Source organism: Felis catus, chromosome A1, assembly GCF_018350175.1.
Source record: "Felis catus isolate Fca126 chromosome A1, F.catus_Fca126_mat1.0, whole genome shotgun sequence".
Classification (NCBI taxonomy): Eukaryota; Metazoa; Chordata; class Mammalia; order Carnivora; family Felidae; genus Felis; species Felis catus.
In genome coordinates, this window is record NC_058368.1 from 100,127,655 (window position 1) to 100,149,162 (window position 21,508).

The window sequence follows — 21,508 nt, forward strand, 5'->3', positions numbered from 1 at the left end:
GCTGAACTACCGATGCTCTTGGAATCAGGTTCAGAAACCTCTGGGATGAGTTGTCACACCTTTGCACCACCCCCACCTCTCCAGCATCAACCACACATCAGTTTTTCTATATCCTGGATTAAAAAGAATGAATGGGGTGAATATTGAGAGATAGATGAGCATAGGTGACTGCTAGTTACTGTCACCCAAGGCTCTCAATACCACTGCAGTTATTCCAGAACACTGGTATGTTGTCGCGCTTTTTTCTGAATTTTCCCTCTGACTTTTTTCCACCACTGAACTGTACCCATGCTACAGGGACTGTAAATGTGTTAAAAGCACAATGTAACTAATAGAAATAAAGAGTGCAATGCCCTCTCCCCAAGGTACTGCTTCCAGAGACAGCCTCTCACTGATGCTCAATGATTAACAAGAAAATAGAAGGATGGGAGAGGGGTCATTGGAAATGGGTAGCACCTGGGGGAGCAAAACCTTAAAAGAATGGCTTTTCCTCTTCTTCTTTTCCTGTTTTATCTTTGACTCCACCCTCCTTTTTGCAACTCCACTGTGTTTGGATGGGAAGGAACTAAAGTCTTCTCACTTGTAAGGATAAGCCTCCCTCCTGAAATGTCCTACTAAAACTTCATGAAACACAGAAGGTGGGGTGAAAGTGAACAGGTTGTTTAGACCTGCCAGTAGGGGAGGAAGGGCAGTGTTGAAACGGAGAGCAGGACAGCACTGTTTCCTTCTGGAGGAAAAATCAGCCCTTAGATACTGATCATATGGGATTGTCTTCGCAGAAATCAGTTGAATGACTAGCTGGAAGAAAAGGTCATGAGTTGGACCATATAGATGTTGATTTTGTTAATCTTTTTGTTAGACATAAATAGGGTGGCTTGCTGGCTCCCAGTAAACTTCTCATTGACAGTACCCATAATAATTCACCCCTGCCTCTGGAGCAATCATTTTCTTTTCCCTCACTTTCCTTTCACACCCACGCATAAAGCCAAAATGCAGTCATGTGCTTGGATGGGAGCAGCCGGTCTCTTGCCTGACGATTCATCCTTGACTTTGGTGATTGAATAAGAAAGAGCACTTGACTCAACCTAGACCTGTCATAATATTCACATGACTGAGTCTGAGCTTAGGAAATACCTTCCCTAGATTTTCAAACTTGAGCTACAGGTTATCGATATTTTCTTTCTGATCAGCGAGCCAGGTAGTTGTGCACCCAGATTTGTATCTGTAGGCAAGAAGGTTTCCATCCTCATGAAGAAACTAAAACCGAGAGCCTGAAGTTGACATATAAATAAACAGAGAATAGGCAGTAAGAATGTGGCCTTGATGGTGTTTGATTTCCTGATAACAGCTGCTCCTTCAGCAAACCCTAACTTTGCTTTTCCTCTTTTTGGTTATATGAGCCTATGAATTCCTTTTTGGACTAAGCAAGTTGGAGATCTGTTTCTGTTACCAGAAACCAAAGGGCACTAAAACAAAAATGAAGTGATCACAACTACCAGATTGTTTATTTATCCATGAATGTTACCTCCAGCAGCACTCTAGCTATAGATTCTCATAAAAGGGTTTTTTTTTTTCCTAATACCATCCCTCTAAAAAGATAATGTCATTGTAATAACTAAAAATGGTTGACTTGGATGTTTGCTGTGGTATAATTCACTAGTTTGCAAATAACTCGTTGGTAACATTGGCTCCAGATATCTGCATTCGTTAAATAAAGATAAGTGCAATGAAGATCCAATATTATTTGAACCATTTGCAAAAAGGAGTTGTTTCTGACCCGTCTCTACCATTATATTTGTCCTTAGTCCTTGGTACATACAGCTGTCATGACCACTGTGTTGACTTGGTCTGTAAAGGTACTGAAAACTAGCAGTGTTCTAACAGTCCATTTTCTTGGTCATTGTATTGACGGTTCATTCACCTTTTGGTTTGTGAGTTTTCTCTGTCTCTCTCTCTCTCCAGATTTGGTGCCTGTTACCCATAGTTAAGCAGTGAATTATTGGCAGCAAATTATAAATATGCATATATGCTTCCAAGTCATTCATTCCCAATCCTGTTTTTCCCTGTCCTTGTTGAGAAATATTAAGATTTACTTGAAATTTACTTAAATGATGCTATCACATATGAAATTATTTCAACTATACAAAATGAATGAACCATGAAGAAAATGATTAATTCGCCCTGAATGCTATAAACAACTGATATCTGGGAGAGGAGAAATTTTAATGAGGAGTATCTAAAGCATTCAAATTATTGGACAGATAGGAAAGATATATGTTTCCTTCTAAAATAGAACATGGTTTAGAGACTGAAATAATGATCTCAACTGAAAGGATCCTATTTAACCATTAGGTTTTTAGAAAGCAAGGCAAGCAATGAATTTGTGGGTTTTAAGTGTTTCTGTGTCCCACAGTCCAAATACTATCACTATCATATATTTGTTTTTTGTTTTTGTTTTTGTTTTTTATTATTATATGAAATTTATTGTCAAATTCATTTCCATACAACACCCAGTACTCATCCCAAAAGATGCCCTCTTCAATTTGTTTTAATAAATTAATAAATTATCTCATTTTTATGAACTGGTAATTACTTAGTATGTCATATGCCAGAGTTGTCCAAGATAAATGGCTTAACAGAATAACAAGTGCTATTTAAAAAAAAAACAAAAAACAAAACTTTTGTGGCAAAACAAATGTGAGAAATACTGGATAACACAGACAAATTGATTTCTTTACTGCAGGATCTCTGAGACTCTTTAATATGCTAATATGTATTGGGAATCTCCACCATAGAGATAACATCTCCCATATCTATTTTTCTATGTGATTCTTTCTGAGTAACAGTATCTTGCAAAATTAGAATTCTTCTATACATGCTTTAATTGGTTATTCCACCTCTCTGTTAATCCTCTACTAATACCTGTGGCAAGGATTAGAAATATTAATAAATGAGTGTCATAAGACAGGCACCTTTTCTAACACAAGGAAAGGTCCACTCTCCCCTGTCTTTGTTTCATGAGCTTTTGGTTGAATGAAGAGTACTCAAAACACTGACCACTGACAAGATAAGAGAAATCATATTTTTATTAATAATGAAAGTGTGTTCAGATACTTTGCATTGAGCAAGCAAGGGAAGCATGAAATTTGTGGTGTCACTGAGAACAGACTACTCAGGTCTGCAACCTGCTGGCCACAAGCCTACATCCATGTTACCTGCAAGAGCTCATTAAAGGTGAATTGTGAGTTGATTTTGCAAATTGTCCCCCCAAAGCACTTGTCCACACTTTGGTGCCTGTTTGTCCTTCCAGGTTATCAGCTCCCAGGCTAATCTGATATACCTTTAGATAAGACATCTGTGATAGCAATGATTCTCTTTATATAAATAATTTGTAGCTTGAGTTGGATAAGTCCCCTAGCAGTATATATATGCTCATGTATATTTCTTATAAATCAGAGTGTGGTTGTTCTCTTAATGCCTGCTGTGCATCCTTAGAGAGGTTAGGATCAATTCATGTCCAAGTTTCTTTTTAAAACATCAGCTACATTTTTATCCATCAGAAACAAGTTTCAAGCCATGTGAGCTCGTTAAACAATTTGTTAATACAAAAGGCAACTAAGCAAAACCACCAGCCATAGTCATGGTTTTAAGATTTTAACCTAAAATGAAAATCATATCATTTATTTGTATTTAACAACAAATGACCACTATAGACACTTGAAATCATTTATTCAAGGCATTTTTACATAATCTTGCAATCATAGTATAGGCATATAATAAAAGAATGTGAGAATGTAAAGAAGAATATAAAGCCAGTGTCTGGGCATTTAAAATAAAAGCTCTTTAAAAAAGTTACAGATGTTTTACAAATAGGATTCCTTAAAAATTTGGAAGAAACTAAAACTTCATCAAAAACATTACAATACCAAATCACATGTCATTTAGTTCATAGCAAGCAGTTATATATTAATTAAATGTTTCTATCTTGTGAGCTAAGACTTAATACATTTTACATTCAAGTTGAAATATTTCAGCACCATTTTGGTTTGAAGGATAAATGAAATGCTTTAAGTGTTCAAAAGTGGCCCAGGCCTTTGGGTAGTTGGGAATGAGATAGAGCTGTTGATTGAATATGCTGATTGTGAATATGAATTCTGAACATAAAAAATCCAGAAAAGGGGCATTTTTACTTATCATCTACTATACAGTTAATATCAAAACAAGGTATTTTTAAATTGTATTTTCACACAGTTTGATAAAGATGAATTCTCAGTGCCATGATCATTTTAGTGGACTGCATTTCCTTCAGAATCTGAATATTACGAATGTTTATAAGTGTGATTATCCTATGAGATTTCAGAGAGAAAAAAATTGTTCATTATTACAAACAAAACATAGCGAATAATTAGATGATAGAAATTGTGGGTAAAATTACTATGTAAAAATATAAAGATTTCCTGGAAACAGGCAATGGATTCTTGTGGATACTTGTGGATTCGTATGTTATAGTACTGTTGGGAGACTGAATCCTAGCCTCAAAGGTCAAGACATCTTTAATGCAGACTGCAGTCTAAATAATTATGAGGCTACTAACATGGCATATGGAAGGAGTCAATAAATTATTTTCTTATTTAGTCCTTTTTTTCAGAGTCTTTATTAGTTTAAAAGCCAATCTCTTTCCAGCACTCCACATTCTTGGGATTATTTCTATCTCCTTTTTAAAAAATATTTTATTTGGAGTTTGGTAAGGCTGGATTATGTTTTTTGTTTAAATTTTATTAATGAATAACTTTGACCAGCTAATCACTATATGTGAATTTTTGTGGTTATTCAGATACGAGATCCCTTGAGGTTCAAAAATATTGAGTGTTAAATCAATACTTATGAGTTATTCGGGAGTGTTTAAGGGTAATGGGAGGAAGGAATATTTACATAAGGAATAAGCAAGAAAGTTTAGCCTCCTAATTGAAACTTTTTTTTCTCAAAATCAACCAAATAGTAGGCTTTATATTTAAGAGGCAGACATTTCAAGGATTGAAAACATAGTTTTAATTATTAGTAACACATACATGCATATAGCTATTTATTTTAACTTATTTTTTTAAAATAAAATATGGTCATGAAAAACAATAGTGCTAAAAAAAGAAAAATTTCAGACATGTACTTATAGTTGTTAAAAATGAAATAAAGTGGACCTAAAGGGAGATAATGACATTTTTAATACTTCTTGAGGTTAGGAGACAGTTGTTGTTTTTTAATATCCCAAGGCCTAGCATGTAAGCACCTGGCATGTAATTAGGCCCTTGAATGATGATGGATGGACAGACAGATGGAAAGCTCCATGAATGATAGTAAATGTCTTCTCATATGTGTCCAAAGGCCATGCTATAATTTTTACAAGGATAAGAATCTCAATGGCCTTGATCTGTAGATGCCAGTCTGGCTCAGTATTAATACTGACAGTAGTTTTGTTGTGTTTTTTTTTATGCAAGTATATTAAAATATCTCTATTAGAAAAGATAATAATTTGAAAGGATCACTCTACAGTCTTAAAACTAAAAAACGCAACATAAGGCAAAGAGGTACATCAAAGAAGCTATTCCGTAGCTCAGATACTAGCTCAGTAAAAGTTCTGGGTCTCTATCAAGCCGCATTCTCTGTTGGTAAGCGTGTGCCCTGGTAGAGGAGGATCACATCGGCGCCTGGACGATGGTCCATCTCTAGCCCCTCTTGCCACGCTAGGCACTAGTGAATAGGGAACGATTCTTAGTAGTTGGTGTTGACTTTACGAGTCTATGACGTATGATATACGTGACATAACAGTGAGGGATGCCACCTCACTTTTAAATTCTACCAAACATGTCCTGGCACTGGAAATCCCTTGCTTGAGATTTGAATACTGGTTCACGTAGGAAGACTTCTGCCTGAGCACCACTAACTTAAAAGTGTCATTTGATTTCTCTCTGCACCTTTTGGATCTAGGGGGGAAAAAAAGGAATCTTCCAAATTTTGTTGTGGCACATGGTTTCACAGTTTGAAAATAAAATCACAGCTGTCTCATGGTGCAGCACAGCCCTTCGTTGTATAGAAAGTATTCTCTTTCCCTTATTCACCAACCCCTCAAGTATGTAGTGTTACATGCTTTGCTAATTTGGTTTACACTTCAGACACACAGGAAAAAAAAATGTATGATTGATTCCTGGATGACCTGATAATGTTCCTATATCCAGATATGATGTTTTCTCTTCTGGATAATTAAAAAAAATTTTTTTTAGCATTCTTCATTTTAAAGCATTCTTCATTTTCTACATTTAAAAAATGTAGAAAAGTTGAAAATCCTAAGATGTTTTTCATCAATTTTTTTTTAAAGTATTTGAGAGACAGTTGTGGTTTTGGGGACTTGTTTGTATGATTTTTATGTCAACAAGGAAAATATTTTTAGCTAACAGGTCCATATACTTAAATGCATACATAGTATCTCTGAATGTATCACATCTATCATCAGAATGACTTTCCATTCACACAGTCGTCCTCCGTATACCAGTCCCCAGAATGGTGATTCTAAGAATGCCACTTAAAAGGTCTCTGCCCATAGGAAAAATAAAGAATTGAGGCAGGAACAGTGAATGTCAGACAGGAATTGGGCATCTCAGTTACTTAATTTGTTCCAAAACAAAGCTGACTTAAGTCAGAATGAAATGGTACACTTAAACAGAAAGACAGGAGTTTACTAATTTTAAAATGTAAACATAAATTTTATATAGGGATGTAACTATCTGAATACATATGTTGTCATTTCTCTGCTATATAATAATATTTCTTGACACCAATGGTAATATGTTTGGTCCTTCCTCAGCACCAGATGTGTCCATATCTATTCGCACAGTAGGAACCTCCTTTCTAAACGGATCTATGCTAAGACATATACAAGCCAGTTATTGCTATGGTTTACTGAAGTTTCAGCACTTAAGAAAATTCTCAGTTCATAGTAATTTTGGCTCATTCACTGAAATGTTATTTTCCCTTTTACACTGTAATTTCTGAAGGAGCCTAAGAAATTTGGATTTCCTTGAAAGGGCCACGTGTACATCTACAGAATGGAAACACTGTGTTCATTCGCAAGGTAATACAAATAATAATATTAAAAATGTCCCAAATAATGCCAATTTAAATGTCCAAAATCCAGTTATGTGCTTGGGTGTAAAAGAGTCCAAAAAAAAATTCTTTTGTTGTTTTCTGTTCTGTCTTTGAAAATATATAAGTCCTACTGAAGTTAATCTATTTTTTCCCACTTGAGAACACCAGGCACTGATTTATCCATTGGGAGTTTTGGCTTGCTTTCTAATACCTAGATTAAGAAAACAAAATAAGACAAGTTATTAACTTGATAATATTATGAATGAGTACAGTAGACACGTTTAAAGTTGACCCTTTAAAAAAAAAATCTGTAGCAATTTCTCTCCACCTAAGCAACAGTCACCTTATGAAGTTACCCATGAATACACTCTTTTAATACTGATTTGAAGGAGGTGACTTTGTTAGTAGCTTTGTTAATAGACAGCGTATGTCTGGTATCTACAGACTTGATGTGTAGAGGTAAAAGAAACAGCCTCTAAAAGAACGGAGAGTAAAGCAGGCCTTATGGGACCAGAAGCCCTGCCCAGATGAGTTCACTCCAGGGAGCAAGTACAGTATGTCCACCTAGACGCAGGGTCTTGGCCTCTGCACTGTCCCACGTTACTCTTCTCTCAGCCCAGTTTTGGATGTAGAATGATGCATTCATAGGCAGATACAGGGTCAAAGCCAATCAATGAAATACAGTATTTATACTATGATCACAGATCCCCACATAAAGAAAATAAGCAGTCTTAAGTCACAGACCGTCAATTTCCAGGTACTAAGTTTTGTGAGTGGAGAACTTAATCACAGTATCATGAAACTGAACTGGGCCACAGTCACTGGGTCCATACATTTTGTTTACAGTGAGGACAATGAGGGAGAGAGGCTATATCAAAGGCATACCCTGTCTTACTGGGTAGTTTTTACCCACCAGTGGAATACTCTCCAGTGTTTGATTAGCATGAAAAACAATCAGTGAACCGAGAGATGATATGTCTTTAAAGAGTTAAAAACGGTAGGGATTCCGGGGTGGTGGCTCAGTCAGTTAAGTGTCTGACTCTTGATTTTCATTCAGGTCATGATCTCATGGTTCATGAGATTGAGCCCACATCAGACTCTGTGCTTGGGATTCTCTCTGCCCCTCCCTGCTTGTGAATGTGCATGCATGCATGAACTCTCTCTCCCAGTCTCACTCACTCTCTCTCTCTCTCAAAATAAATAAACATTTTTAAAAAATTATTTTTTTAAAAGTTAAAAAAGTACTATAACATTACGAAGGGAATCAGGTGCAGTGCCACTTACAAGCCACCAGACTGACCCCATGGCTTTAGGCAAGTTACACTCCTTGATCAAGGAACTTCAAAGACTCCCCATGGCCTTCAGAATGAAGTTCAAACTTTCTGGCTTCCTCTTCAGTGATCCCTTTGATCTGGTCCCAATTTAGCATCCTTTTAGCCCAGTTCTTAACCCCATGAAACACATGCCTTAGCCACACAAGAAGACTTGGTTTTCCAAATCTGTCCTACAGTTTCTTCCTGCCATGGGGGGGACCAGTGATATTCACTCCTCTTGACATGCCCTTCCCCAACTGTCCCCTGCAGCTCAGTCCTCGTCAACCTTCAAGGCCTAGTTCAAATTCTTTCCTAAAGCCAGTCCTGAATCTCAGCTAGAGAAGATGGCTCCTTCCTCTGAATGCTTATCCCTAGCAAGGGAGACCAGAAGCAAAAGTCCTAACAAAGGAGGCAGGCATCATTCATCTGAAGGCAAGGCTTCCTCTCTCGAGTCACGGTCTCTGCACATCTCCCATTATTATCCACCCCTCGAGAAGTACCATCTTGTTATCTGATTACATATCACTGTAGATCATTTCACCTTCTCATATTTCCATCTATCTGATCAATACTACTTATTAAAATTTTACCTCAACCAGTTTTGCAATTTAGTTACAGTCAATGACAACTGGTTTTAAAAAAGAAAGAAAGAAAGAAAGAAAGAAAGAAAGAAAGAAAGAAAGAAAGAAAGAAAGAAAGAAAGAAAGAAAGAAAGAAAGAAAGAAGGAAAAATAAAACAACTCTGTGCTGGAGCAATATAAAGGTTTTTTATTTGTTTCAAACACCTGGCGATAACCAATTCAATAGATTCTACTGATGAAAATCAAGACACACTCTGTGCTACAACAGTCACATCTCCAGACCCATTCTTAGCACAAGGTCAGCCTTTGTACCTGCAAAGTCACCTGGCTTGTAGCAGAGATCCTTCTGTTTCCCTGCATTTTATTTTACCCCTTGTGGAATTTTCAGAGTGTAGCTCTCCTATAGTTCTATGTGTCTTTCTCTGAGCCTCTCAATTCCACATCCTAAATTCCCTGAAAAAGAGGGTCATTTCTCTACTATCCAAGCATTGAATGAGAGGCTACTTGGTGGCAGGTTTGTACCTGGGTACATATAGTGATGGACAAGAGACTGCATCCCAGCCATGACGGGACAGATAGGAGACAGACATTACACAGCAGATTCACATGTAAAGTAATTGAGAATTCCTGTCATACAGTTCCAAGGGCACACAGTAAAGGGTTAGAAACCGTATTTATCTTTGCATTAGTCTTTAATAGCTAGTTTAGGACCTCAGTGAATCCACAGTGCAAAAGCAAGAATGCCAACAAATAGAGAATGAGTGAATAAGGAATCATAAAAATTGAGAGAAATTAATCTATGCATTTTACACTATTTTAGTTTAGCTTAAATTACACTGATGTGGGGGCACCTGGGTGGCTCAGTCGGTTAAGCATCCGACTTTGGCTCAGGTCATGATCACACAGTTCATGAGTGAGTTCAAGCACTGCATTGGGCTCTGTGCTGACATCTCAGACCTGGAGCCTGCTTCAGATTCTGTGTCTCCCTCTCTCTCTGCCCCTACCCCAGTGCTCTGTCTCTCTCTCAAAAATAAGCATTTTTTTTTCTTTTAATTACACTGATGTGCTAAGGATTTTCAGTTATCCTTTGATGAACTCCATACAATATGGGCCATATGCCCAGCCAGGTTTTCTGCACCGTGGGCATGTTCCCAAGAATACATTTGATTATCTTTTCTCGGTGCCGTCCTTGTGCCGTCCTAGGCTGCATGTATCTGTAAAGCCGTGGTGCCGTTTGTAAAGCACAGGCTCGGCTCCCTTACAGAATAAGGAAGGGGCTCCCTCTCAGGTGAATACAGCCTGAGCCATAGCACACGGCCCACAGCATGGAACGTGGGCTGCTCTGAACCCCACACCTCCTCTGGCCAGGAGCCCAGGTGTGGGGGAAAGCCTGCACAACTGGGTTTGGGTAGGTCTGGGAAATCCCACAAAGCACAGATTTACGTGGGGCCAACCAACCACTGTCCTGGGCTGTGTATCAAGGAGAAAGGGGTATTAAGTGTGAGTTTCCAGTGCAGCTCTGTGACACGTTTCCACAGTGGCCCAGTGGCACTGGTGCCTCTCCCAGCTGGACACTTTCAGTATCATTCCAACGGTGTTTGTATTACTGGGAATGTAGCACTCCCAGGTCGCACAGGTGATGGTTCGGGTCCTTAAGCCAGTACCGCCAGAGCAGGCAGGGCTTAAGGGATCGCGTAGGGCAGAGACCAGCAGGCCAAACTCCCTAACCTTCCTTCAGTTACTTTCATCACAGCACCACCCCTGTTAATATTTATGTGCTGGGAGTCCCTCTGAGCTTGCATTCAAAGAAGAGTTTCGGGGCTAGGAAAAGTATGCAGGAACTTCCACACACGCCTCCCTTCCTAGGATATTTCTCTAGTACTTGTGGTTTTAGAACTCAAATTTGTAAAATCTTGGTTTTGTACAGAACAGGCGGTCTGACCTCTTCGGTGGAGTGCTTTAAGGCAGTGATTTCCAAAATGTACTTTAAAGAACTCTAAGAATTTCTTCAGGGCTGCTTCATGGACTCTGGTGAAGATTGAGGAAATCCAACTGTTTGGGATCCCCCAAGGTCACCCACACTGCATACGGCCTGTTTTACATATTCATCCGCCCCAGGGGCTTTGCGGGTAAACAGTCTGTTCTGTGTGTATATCCTGTCCTGCACACTCAGCTTTAGGATGATAAAAACCAGAGGACATCTGCCCTCCCCCTTCTCCACCATCATTAAAGGAAGATCAACCCTAATCACGGGATAGCACAGACTGCTTTCCAGGCAAGCTGCGGTAGTAGTAGAAAGAGACACATGTATAATGCCTGTCACTGAGCTAAAACGCTTTGAGAACAGAATCAACTAAGCTAGGCAGTTAGGACTCACGGTGAAATTGTGCAGCCCGAGGCATACGCATGGTGTCCCGTGTAGCGGATTTCACAGCGCACGACATTGTTAGAATAGTCTGATTCCGGCACCAGGTAGCTGGGGTTCACGCTGACCTAGGCAATGTAAATATCATCCGTGTTTCAGATTTCATCAGCAGTGTTTGCTGGTTAATAGCTTCCTATTTCCACAAGGCTACAACAAGGAAATGCATCAACTTCATCAAGCAGGGCGGGGGGTTAAAAAGTGAGGCAAGTGGTAAAACTCTGGAGAAGTTACAGAAGGCGGCCATATATTTTTCACTGAAGTTCTTAAAATAACTTTTTCATATACGTATGTTGGTTTAGAAATATTTCCGTATGCCTAGGTGGCTCAGTTGGTTAAGGGTCAGACTTTGGGGCTCAGGGTTCCAGCCCCATGTTGGGTTCTGTCCTGACAGCTCAGAGGCTGGAGGCTGCTTTGGATTCTGTCTCCCACTCCCCTGCTCACTCGCTTTTGCTCCCTCTCTCTCTCGCTCTCTTGCTCTCTCTCAAAAATAAACATTTAAAAAAAGAAATATTTTGGGGTGCCTGGGTGGCTCAGTTGATTAATCGTCCAACTCTTGATTTCCACTTAGGTCATGGTCTCACAGTTTGTGAGTTTGAGTCCCACATCAGGCTCTGTGCTGATAGTGTGGAGCCTGCTTGGGACTGACTCTCTCTCTCTCTCTCTCTCTCTCTCTCTCTCTCTCTCTCTCCCCCTCTCCCTCTCCCCCCTCCCTCCCTCCCCCTCTCTCCCTCTGTCTCTCTCTGCCCCTACCAGACTGTCTCTCTCTGTCTCTCTCTCAAATAAACTTAAAAAAAAAAAAAAAACAAACAAAACAAAACACTTTTTAAAGAAATATTCCTATGAGATATATAATTGCTTGCAGGGTTGTGATTATTTAACATTGGATTCAGAAGGGGAGGTCCATTGAGTTGCAATCAAAATAAATTGCAGGTTTCTATTTTCAAAGGTCTCTCTACCTTTAGAATGTAGTTTCCAGGCTTTACATCTGTAATATCAATCCATTGGCAGTCTATGTCTGCGTTATAGGTATCATAGCAGCCAGGACTCAACCCCTAGAAGAAAGAAAATTTAAAGATTTTTTAAAAAGATGGTATAAGGTTAGAACATGTTAAAGGATGTGTTTAGTAGTTGCAAATTAAATTTTAAATGAGTACTTACAAGAGTTTGACATAAAGCTATACTTCTATCACATTTCCTTTGAGAAGTATATATTACCCAGCCTTATAGAACCTCCAGCTAAAAAAACACAGGACTAATATAAGTAGTAGTACATCTAGCTTCTTGCACGTGTCATCAGTTACCAGTGATAAATACACTCTAAGTGACAGGACAGGCCTCCACCAAAATTCTAGAATATCACCAGTTCAGCGATAAAGGCCATGTAATAATCCCCTTAACTCACACATCCTCAGCTCAACTAGCCTTTCCAGTCTCTGTTGGAATTACCCTCCTTCACTCTGAGTGCCCGGATTTTATAGTGTTTGTGCTCTCATGCTCTACATTATAATTGTACTGTATAACAATATATCTCACTAGAGATTAGAAGCTCCTTTAGGGTGGTGTCTATGTTGCATTTTTGAGTAGCTAACATTTATGAAGTATGTATCATGTGCCAGGACCAATCTAAAACATGTTACATCTATAAATTCAATGTTCACAACGACAGGAGGACAGGAGCTGTTATTATCCCCACTTTACAGATGAGGAACATGAGGCACTGTAAGGTCAGTTAAGTCACTCAAGGGTATATAGCTGGTAAGTGGCTGAGATGGTTTTGAGTTTAGGCATTCAGGAGTCCAGGATCCCTATTCTTAGCCAGCACATTATTCATTCTCTCTCTCTTTCTGTCTCTCTCTCTCCCTCCCTCTCTCTCACATTGTCACTGAAATATTTTATTAAATTAAAGGGATGAATGTATGCCTCAATGAATGAATACCACATCACTCGAGTTGCTAAGATATTCACTTCAATGAGGAAATGAGTGCCTTCTACAGGCCTGGAGGAGGAGAATTCCAATAAGATACAGTCCTTGCTCTCCAGAATGTTACAGTCTAGGGAAATCTGTTCAAATTGGAGTCCATAGGTATATTCTGGATGCAATTAGCCCCTTCTTGAGAAGATTTAACTGTTGTATTTTCATCCGAATACTAAAGTAAATTTTAAAGCATATGTTGGAATCATTTTAACTCACTGTTGCCACTGAATTTCAGCACCCAAAATTTCTTTGGTGCTTAAGATCACCTTGTTACCAAAAGAGCTTTAAGAGCTCTGAAACTGGTACATCAGCTGGCAGAATTTAAGTGATTAACTTTGATTATTTGAACTAGCACACCAAGAACAGGAATTTTTAAGGCCATTAAAAAAACAAACAAACAGGCATTTCACATATTCAAAGTCAAACTGTAAACACAAATGAAATGTAGAACCTTAGCCAACATTGTCTAAATTCGCCGTTTGGTTTTAGCAAAAGAGAACCATTGGTTACATTAAATTAATGAAGTTAATTTAACTGTTTCTAGTTTCATGTGTGTTGAACATGTAAATTTATTATCTAAGAACTTACGAGTTAGACCAAAGTATAGATATAAGGAAGTTATATCTATTTTTATGTTTGGGTACATTTAAACTACATTAAAATACAACTAGTCTAAGTTATCATTGGGGCTTTGTCAGAATTTTTTTCCCCCTTTAAATAAAGTCTGTGTTGAAGAAACATCAGTCTAGTGAAAAACACGAATACAAAAATCACTTGTAATACAAGACCTGGTGAACAGTGTTTAAACAGGATATTCAACATGGAAAGTAACTGATAAGAAAGCTACCATAAATAATGAAATGGGGTCACCCCAAGGAGTTGGAAGACTAGAAGTCTTATAAATACCTACAGACCTAAATTCAGATATTTCTTTTTTTTTTTAATTTTTTTTCAACGTTTATTTATTTTTGGGACAGAGAGAGACAGAGCATGAACGGGGGAGGGGCAGAGAGAGAGGGAGACACAGAATCGGAAACAGGCTCCAGGCTCTGAGCCGTCAGCCCAGAGCCTGACGCGGGGCTCGAACTCACGGACCGCGAGATCGTGACCTGGCTGAAGTCGGATGCTTTACCGACTGCGCCACCCAGGCGCCCCCTAAATTCAGATATTTCGACAGAGAGCTTTCCAGAGTGCCTCTTTTCCTACATGGAGGGAATAAACTCCAGGTGCCGTGCACAGGCAGGTGGCTACTGTGGGGCCGGAGATTGCCGAATGAAAAGGGAACCTCTCTGCCCACATATGTGTAATGTGTGGGTAGGTTACATCTTTTATTTGAACAATAAGTGCTGCCTCCAGGGCATGTAGAATTGAACCTTTTGCCCCCTCCAATTGCTATGGTGTTTTAAGCTCAGAGAAAGAAGCAGTGGTGACATTTAGGTCACCAAAAAGCTTCCTGCCACAGCCCTAGAATTTACTCCCCAAGATCCCAGCTGCTCATCCCCTTGTGCCCTGCCTGATGTACATTCACTACTCCTTGCCAAGATTCGGGCTAGAGTAAAATTATAATGTCCTTTTACAAATGAGGGCTTCTTATGGAAATACTGGCCTGGCTTTTAACTGACACACATTTTCCCGTTATAAGGCATACACACTGCTGAGGTCAGCACTATTTTTAAAAATCCATCCAAGGGACATCTGACATCAATTATACTGTAGGTTTAAATATATATGCGTGGAGAAAGAAACTGTGTCCTTCTATTCTTATTTTCATGCTTAAAAGAGACTGATTTTGAGGAGCTTTTCAAGAAACAGGTTTCTCTTTGTTGGCAAGCCCCAATCACCATTCTGTCGCTAACTTAATAGGTGGAGGGAGGAATGGTTTTGAAGGGGAGAACACAGAGGTGTCTTTTCCACAGTTACTTACCAAGCCAGTTACAGAATACAGAATGAGTGCAGATACTGGAAACCATTTGGCTTTTTTCAGAGGCTAAACCACTACTTTTCATCGTGGAGCATAGCGATTATGCACATTGACCTTCTGTGATGAGGAAATGCTTTAAGAATAATTCAGATCACCAAGCCACCAGTTTCCTTTTCCCAATTATTTTCCATCCTGACCGGATGACCCCCTGTGGGTTCCCGATTTCAGGCAGCCAACCTACCTGTGTGTGGGCAGTACATGCAAATCGCCTGTGGTAGCCATAGTCACAGGAGGTGTCCTCAAGACAGAAACTCGCTTTGTGGCCTTCAGCCACCCTCCTCTGGGTACTGGCATCGAGTAGGTCATAGTGGCTGAATTCATCCATGCTGTGGTAATGTCTGATGTCCCACACGACACAGAGACAGAACATACAGAGAAAGCCATGAGGATTTTAGACGAATTCCCCACTGCCTCCCACACTTGTTTTCTCATTAAAATTGAGATCAAGTTTGGGGTGCCTGGGTGGCTTAGTGGGTTGAGCATCCGACTCTGATCTCACATTTTGTGAGCCCCATGTCAGGATCTGCACTGACAGTGCAGAGCCTGCTTGGGATTCTCTCTCTCTCTCTCTCTCTCTCTCTCTCTCTCTCTCTCAGTAAATAAACTTAAAAAAAGAAACTTATAGAAATTGAAATAAAGTTTACCTTTTTTTTTTAATGTTTATTTTCGAGAGAGAGAGAGACAGAGTGGGAGCGGGTGGGAGGGGCAGAGAGAGACAGAGACAGAATCTGGAGCAGGCTCCAGGCTCTGAGCTGTCAGCACAGAGCCTGACGTGGGGCTCGAACCCACGAACCATGAGATCATGACCTGAGCTGAAGTCCAACACTTAACTGACTGAGCCACCCAGGCACCCCAAGATCAAGTTTATCTTAAAGCCAGATTCATGCTCCTTTCCCTCCCCACCCCAGGGACAGCGATCTAACTTTGCTTTTAGGAAAAACAGACTTATTTTGAGCATTTTGCTTTCCTATTATACCCTGTTTCATCTTTGAATATTTAATAGAAATAGACATTAAACTATCTGTGTTTAAGTAGGCCTTGCCATATGCTCTCTAGTATATTTCTTTTGGCTGCCAGTACTCATGTTTCATTCCAAATAAAAGAAGAGCACTCTTGGGAGGTTTCTGTGAGTTTTTAAAAAAGTGAGTTCTCACGTATTTAAACCTTTACTCAAATACAAAGGAGAAATAATGGTGTGTTTTCCCCACCACTGTTATTTAACTAGTGTAAACTTTTATTTATAAGTAAAATAATTCTCCTTGATCAGAAAATTGGGTGTTCATATCTGTTTTTCTCATCTTGTTAAGGGAAAGGTGCTGAGCTGTTTATCTTCTCACAGAAGGAAAGAACAAGAAAAAAAAAACACGTTCAAATTGCAGAAGGTTTAAGGGGCATCCTTCAGGATTTCCTGTCATTAAATACCTGGGCAAGTTACCAAGGCGAATTATAGAATTGCCTAATGTAAGGATCTTTAAATTCAGGACAGAACTGGCATTTACCCTCGGTTTGATACAGGCCTTGTAAAACAGAGGTCAGTCCTTGTCACCTCATGGAGTATATCATCTCTTTCTTTGCAATTGGCATATAAATCCTTCTACTAACAACTTGCGGTCTTTCTGAAATGTTATCTCACTGTAGATGATCTTGGCTGTTGTTAACAAGTTTTTTGTTGTTGTTGTTATTGTTGTTTTTAGAAATCTTACCTGTAGTATGTTGGAATAAAATTCTCATGAAGCCCACTGTTGTATCCTATAGCAGTTTTAATCAGCTGGACTTAGAGTTTCCATTTTAAAAGATAAAAGGATCTTGTAGCTAATGTATTTTCTTAAATACAGATTCCCTTGATGAGGTCACATTACACAGAGAAAATTCTAAATGTAAAATACCCAACAGCAGTGTTCTCCCTCTTCTATAAAAACTAAACCTTGGCATTTTTCACCTCCAGGACCACCTGAAAAAGGAAAAAACAACTCACAAGTACCCAGGAGGCCCGTCCACTTACTGGTGACAGGAGGCCCGCCCACTTACTGGTGACAGGAGGCCCATCCACTTACTGGTGACAGCTGTGCCACTCCCAGGAGTATCTTGGTCGGCTTGGTAAGAAATCTGACGTCCCTTGGTTTTTCACTCTTTGGGGGAATCGCAGCAACACCCTGTGATCATAATCTCTGACATCTGCCCGGTATGCTGAGCTGTGATTTTGAAAAAGGAAGCACTTTAATTTCCACAGGATATTAACTCAAGACAAAGTACAAGCAAAACCTTTCCAGTCTATAATGGCGACTGCCTCCCACCACCCACTAGACTGTCAGTTGCAAAAGCCCAGCACATTTTGCTTATTTTGTTTACTGCTGAATCCCCGGGTCCCAGAATGGTGCCTGGCAAGTGGCCCGATCTCAGTTGTGAATGTTTGTGGAATGAGTAAATGCATGACAACTAGGGACATCTGCAGTTAAAAAGTGAAAAAAAAAGTAACAAAATCAGCATTAAATGTGTATGCGCGATCAGTAAATTCTGTATTTGTAATCAGTTCTTGTTGAACCACATGAATGAGTAGAAATGATTGCAAATTAAAAAAAAAAAAAAGAAAGAAAAAAAAAAGAAAAAAGTATGCCCTTATTAAGAACTTTGAATTTTGGGGTACCTGGGTGGCTAAGTAGGTTAAGCGTCCGACTTTTGGTTTCTGCTCAGCTCGTGATCTCATGGTTCTTAAGTTCAAGCCCCACATCAGGCTCTATGCTGACCCCACCGAGCCTGCTTGGGATTTTCTCTCTCCCTCTCTCTCTACCCCTCCCCTGCTTGTTCTCTTTCTCAAAATAAATAAATAAACTTAAAAAAAATTTTTTTAAAGAACTTTGAATTTAACATTGTTTCTTCTTAAAGTGAGGAAATAATTCTAAAAGCATACACCCAGATTAGATAAATAATTTTGTAACTTTGCTATCTGCAAAACAATGGCATGACTGTAATAATATCATAGGGAGAGCAGCGGAGTAAGTGATGCGAGACTCAGGAATGAAAATGGTAACTTTGGCTTTCTTCTCTTCCTTCCCCCTGACAGTTACAGAGGGTCAAAGTGGGAGAAAGATCCAGCTGAACAGATCAACATTACTTTGCTCCTTCTAATATATGTTGTGTGGATATATATTCAAATACTACTGAATATTTTCACTTTGCACTTGAACAGTTTTTTAATGAGACCTATCAAAACATCGTTTGCTCCCTCTGCTGGTTTCCCAGCGGCAAAGTCAGAGGATTCCATTCCCCAAATTGCTATGATTTTATTTTAGGACGGATTCAAAAACAAAGCTCTTGCTTGGGCTTATTCTGGCTGAAGTAATACCAAAACAACGAAGCTAAACTGTGGCCTTAAACAAAAGAAGAAAACCAAGCTTTGCTCTGAGGGCTGCCACACTGGCAAGTTAGTCCTCGGTTTTTTAAGGGGATATTAACAAGCTCTTCCATTACAATATTTTTTTCCACGTTATTGTACAGTTCTTTAGCTCCAAAGTATGAGGATCTTGGAAAAAGATCATGAGATCCCAACTCTCCACCGTAAGGGTTTGCTCCACCTCCCTGATTTGTGGCAGAGTTTGAAAGACAGAAGAACCCACAGACATCTTCAAAATGTTAAACACTCTCCATCCAGGTCAGCATGCCCAGCAGACCACATTCCACATTCCACTTGCCCCATTGCCCAACTCTTGTCTTCATGGAACAAGAGCTGTGGGAACCAGGCACTCGAGCAGCGCCTGAACCAAGACGGGTGCATGTAGCCAGGCCGAGGAGATCCTTGTCGGTACCTGGCCAAGCAGTTTTCCTCCGCGGCGCATCTCAGGTTGTACATGGACATCTTCTGCACGTACGTGGAAGCCTGGATGTAGTATGGGTCTGGCACCAGGTCCGGGAGACCTAAACGTCACCAGGCGATTGGGGGGGGGGGGGCGGGGGAGAGGTAGCATTGAGACAACCCAGCCCCCCACCGCCACCCCCTGGCTTTGGCTTTGGGTCCCTCCATGTCCCTTACCCTTCACCCTTCACCCTTCACCCAACCGGGCTGCGGGTAGCAGGAGAACGGGACGCCCTGGGCTGCAAAGCAAAGTGGAAAGAAAGCAGGAGGGGCCGGGAGTGCGGTTTGCACCAGATTCCAGGGCTGCCTCTGCAGGCGCAGGGGGAGGGATCGGATCTGCGGGACTCAGGCCTGCCGCGCCCAGGCAGCCACGTCGGGGAGCCAGAATTGGGGAAGGGGTGCCCGGCTGCTTCGGGCGACTTGGGGGTGCTTACCGTACTGGAAGTAGCCAGTACCGTATCCGGGCCGGTACCTGCTCCCAGGTCGGGGCCTTTCGTACGTGTCGTAGTAGTTGTAATAAGGGTTGTCGTCGGTGTACTTGTAGGGGTTGTAGGGGTCGTCGCCCACCATGCCGTCTACGCGGCTAGGCGGCCGCAGGTTACTGAGCGCCGGGCGCTCTCCTGGCTCCGTCCCATTGCCGTCGCGCGAGTCCCCAGCGTCGCGGGCCCCGGACGGCGAGTAGCCGGCTTGGAACCAGTGGCGAGCGGCCGGTCGGGGTCGGCCGGTGGCCCCCGACGAGCCCGGGGTCCGCTCCCGTGCTGCCGCCGTGCGGTTGCGAAGCAGCAGGATGGGCGTGCGCGGCTGCGGGACGGCGGCGTTGGCAGCGCCCGGGGCGGTGGCGCCCGGGTCCCTTCGGCGCTGCGGCTGGTACTGCGAGCCCAGGCTCAGCAGGCTGAACACCTGCCCGTTGTTCTCCCATTGGATCCGCTGGCGCCAGGCGGCCGGGGCCGCCGGCGGCTGGCGAGGGGGCTGTTGCTGGCCGGCGGCCGGCTGGGCGCAGCGCAGGAGCGCGCAGAGCTGCAGCGGCCCGAGCACGAGCGCGGTCCAGGCGAAGCGCATCGCTCCCTTTGCCCGATTGTCCCCACTCCGGGAGGACGTAGCTCGGAGACCAGAAAAACGGGGCCCAAACGTGAGAGAGAGGGACAACTCTCCAACCGGGGAGGCGGGCGCAGCGCGGGTAACTCAGTCCCCAGCAAGCGACGCCAAGGGTGGGCTGCAGACCCTCGTCCGGTACAGGCGGCTGCCGGGACGTGGCACCCGCCCGGCTCCTCTTTCCCAGTCCTTCTTTCTGGAAGGCGACGGGGAGCGGCGCGGCGGCCCCGGCGAGCGGGCAGCGTCTGGAGTGAAGGAAGGAGGAGAGATTTTAAACTTTCTGGCACGTTTGCAAAGTTACACAAGCAGTTCTGGCCCGGCAGCCCCTCCGCTATTTGTTCACGTAATGCGATTGGAAACGTGCGAGGCGGACAGCTCCTCGCCTCTGCCCCTCCCTCCCCGTCCTGTCCTCCTCCCCCCAGACACGTTGCACAGGCAGCGTTAAGGGGAAAGAACAAAACGGAACACACATCCTGAGACACACTCGGCTTAATCTGGGGCGAACATGCAGGAATTTCAAAAGACTCAGACAGGCGAAGGCAGCCAGGCCGTGGGGCGACGCCAAAATATGCACGAAGAAAAATGCTATTAGGTCACCAGCCCTGGAGAGGCGGGAAGTCGGGAGGTGGGGAGGGTGCTGGGGGCGAGAGAGTCGGGGAAGAGGGGGCGGGGAGGGACGATTGTGACTAACGTTTATCCATAAGGAGTTAACCAGACAAATTTCCCAATGCATACTCACTCGCTTTTATGGGAAGCGCCCTCGGCAAATAAACCCTGAGATATCAGGTTTTGTTTTTCTGTGTGTAGGTAATATGAGAAATGGGTTACAAATTTGTTTCCTACAGTGAATATTTTAATAACCAAAAGTGAAATTTTGCAGGGAACCAAGCCATCTAACGCTGAAGGGATGAATAAACCTGTCTCTTTTTCAAAATGCGGCCTGATTTGTACTGTGAGTGGGAGTGAAGAACCATCCTTCTTCTGGACAGTGTCTCCCAGGATATTTCAGCAAAGCGAGCTATAGCACTCAGAAGGCAGCTTCAAAGAAGCATTTTATCTGACTTTTCTCCTTGTACGACTATTTAGGAGGATTGACTTTGGAATTTATAATTAAATTACTGTTTGTTAAATGCTGAAAAGTCCCATAAAATACC

The 21,508-nt window shown here is 41.7% G+C and overlaps 1 protein-coding gene across 2 annotated transcripts; it reads right to left on the reverse strand.

Annotated features, from left to right (window-relative positions):
- Positions 1-3,712: 3,712 nt before the first annotated feature.
- On the reverse strand, positions 3,713-20,469 carry LOX (lysyl oxidase). Of its 2 annotated transcripts, XM_023254614.2 has the most exons (7): positions 19,697-20,469; positions 19,216-19,324; positions 17,467-17,604; positions 15,594-15,750; positions 12,413-12,508; positions 11,409-11,524; positions 3,713-7,348 (listed from the first exon to the last, which is right to left on the reverse strand). In XM_023254614.2, exons 1-7 carry the CDS (start codon positions 20,319-20,321, stop codon positions 7,342-7,344), a joined length of 1,248 nt encoding a protein of 415 aa, XP_023110382.1. In that variant the 5' UTR covers positions 20,322-20,469; the 3' UTR covers positions 3,713-7,341. The 2 variants fall into 2 exon arrangements, with proteins under 2 accessions (XP_023110382.1, XP_023110384.1); XM_023254616.2 differs by lacking the exon at positions 3,713-7,348 and having other exon boundaries at positions 11,405-11,524.
- Between the last annotated feature and the right edge of the window lie 1,039 nt (positions 20,470-21,508).

Coding starts and splice junctions, on each gene's coding strand:
- LOX (XM_023254614.2), bottom strand. CDS start 20,321: ATGCGCTTCGCCTGGACCGCGCTCGTGCTCGGGCCGCTGCAGCTCTGC. Junction 19,325..19,696: donor TACTGGCTACTTCCAGTACG/GTAAGCACCCCC, acceptor GGTGACGTTTAG/GTCTCCCGGACCTGGTGCCA. Junction 12,509..15,593: donor CATGTACTGCCCACACACAG/GTAGGTTGGCTG, acceptor TCTTTCTTCTAG/GGGTTGAGTCCTGGCTGCTA.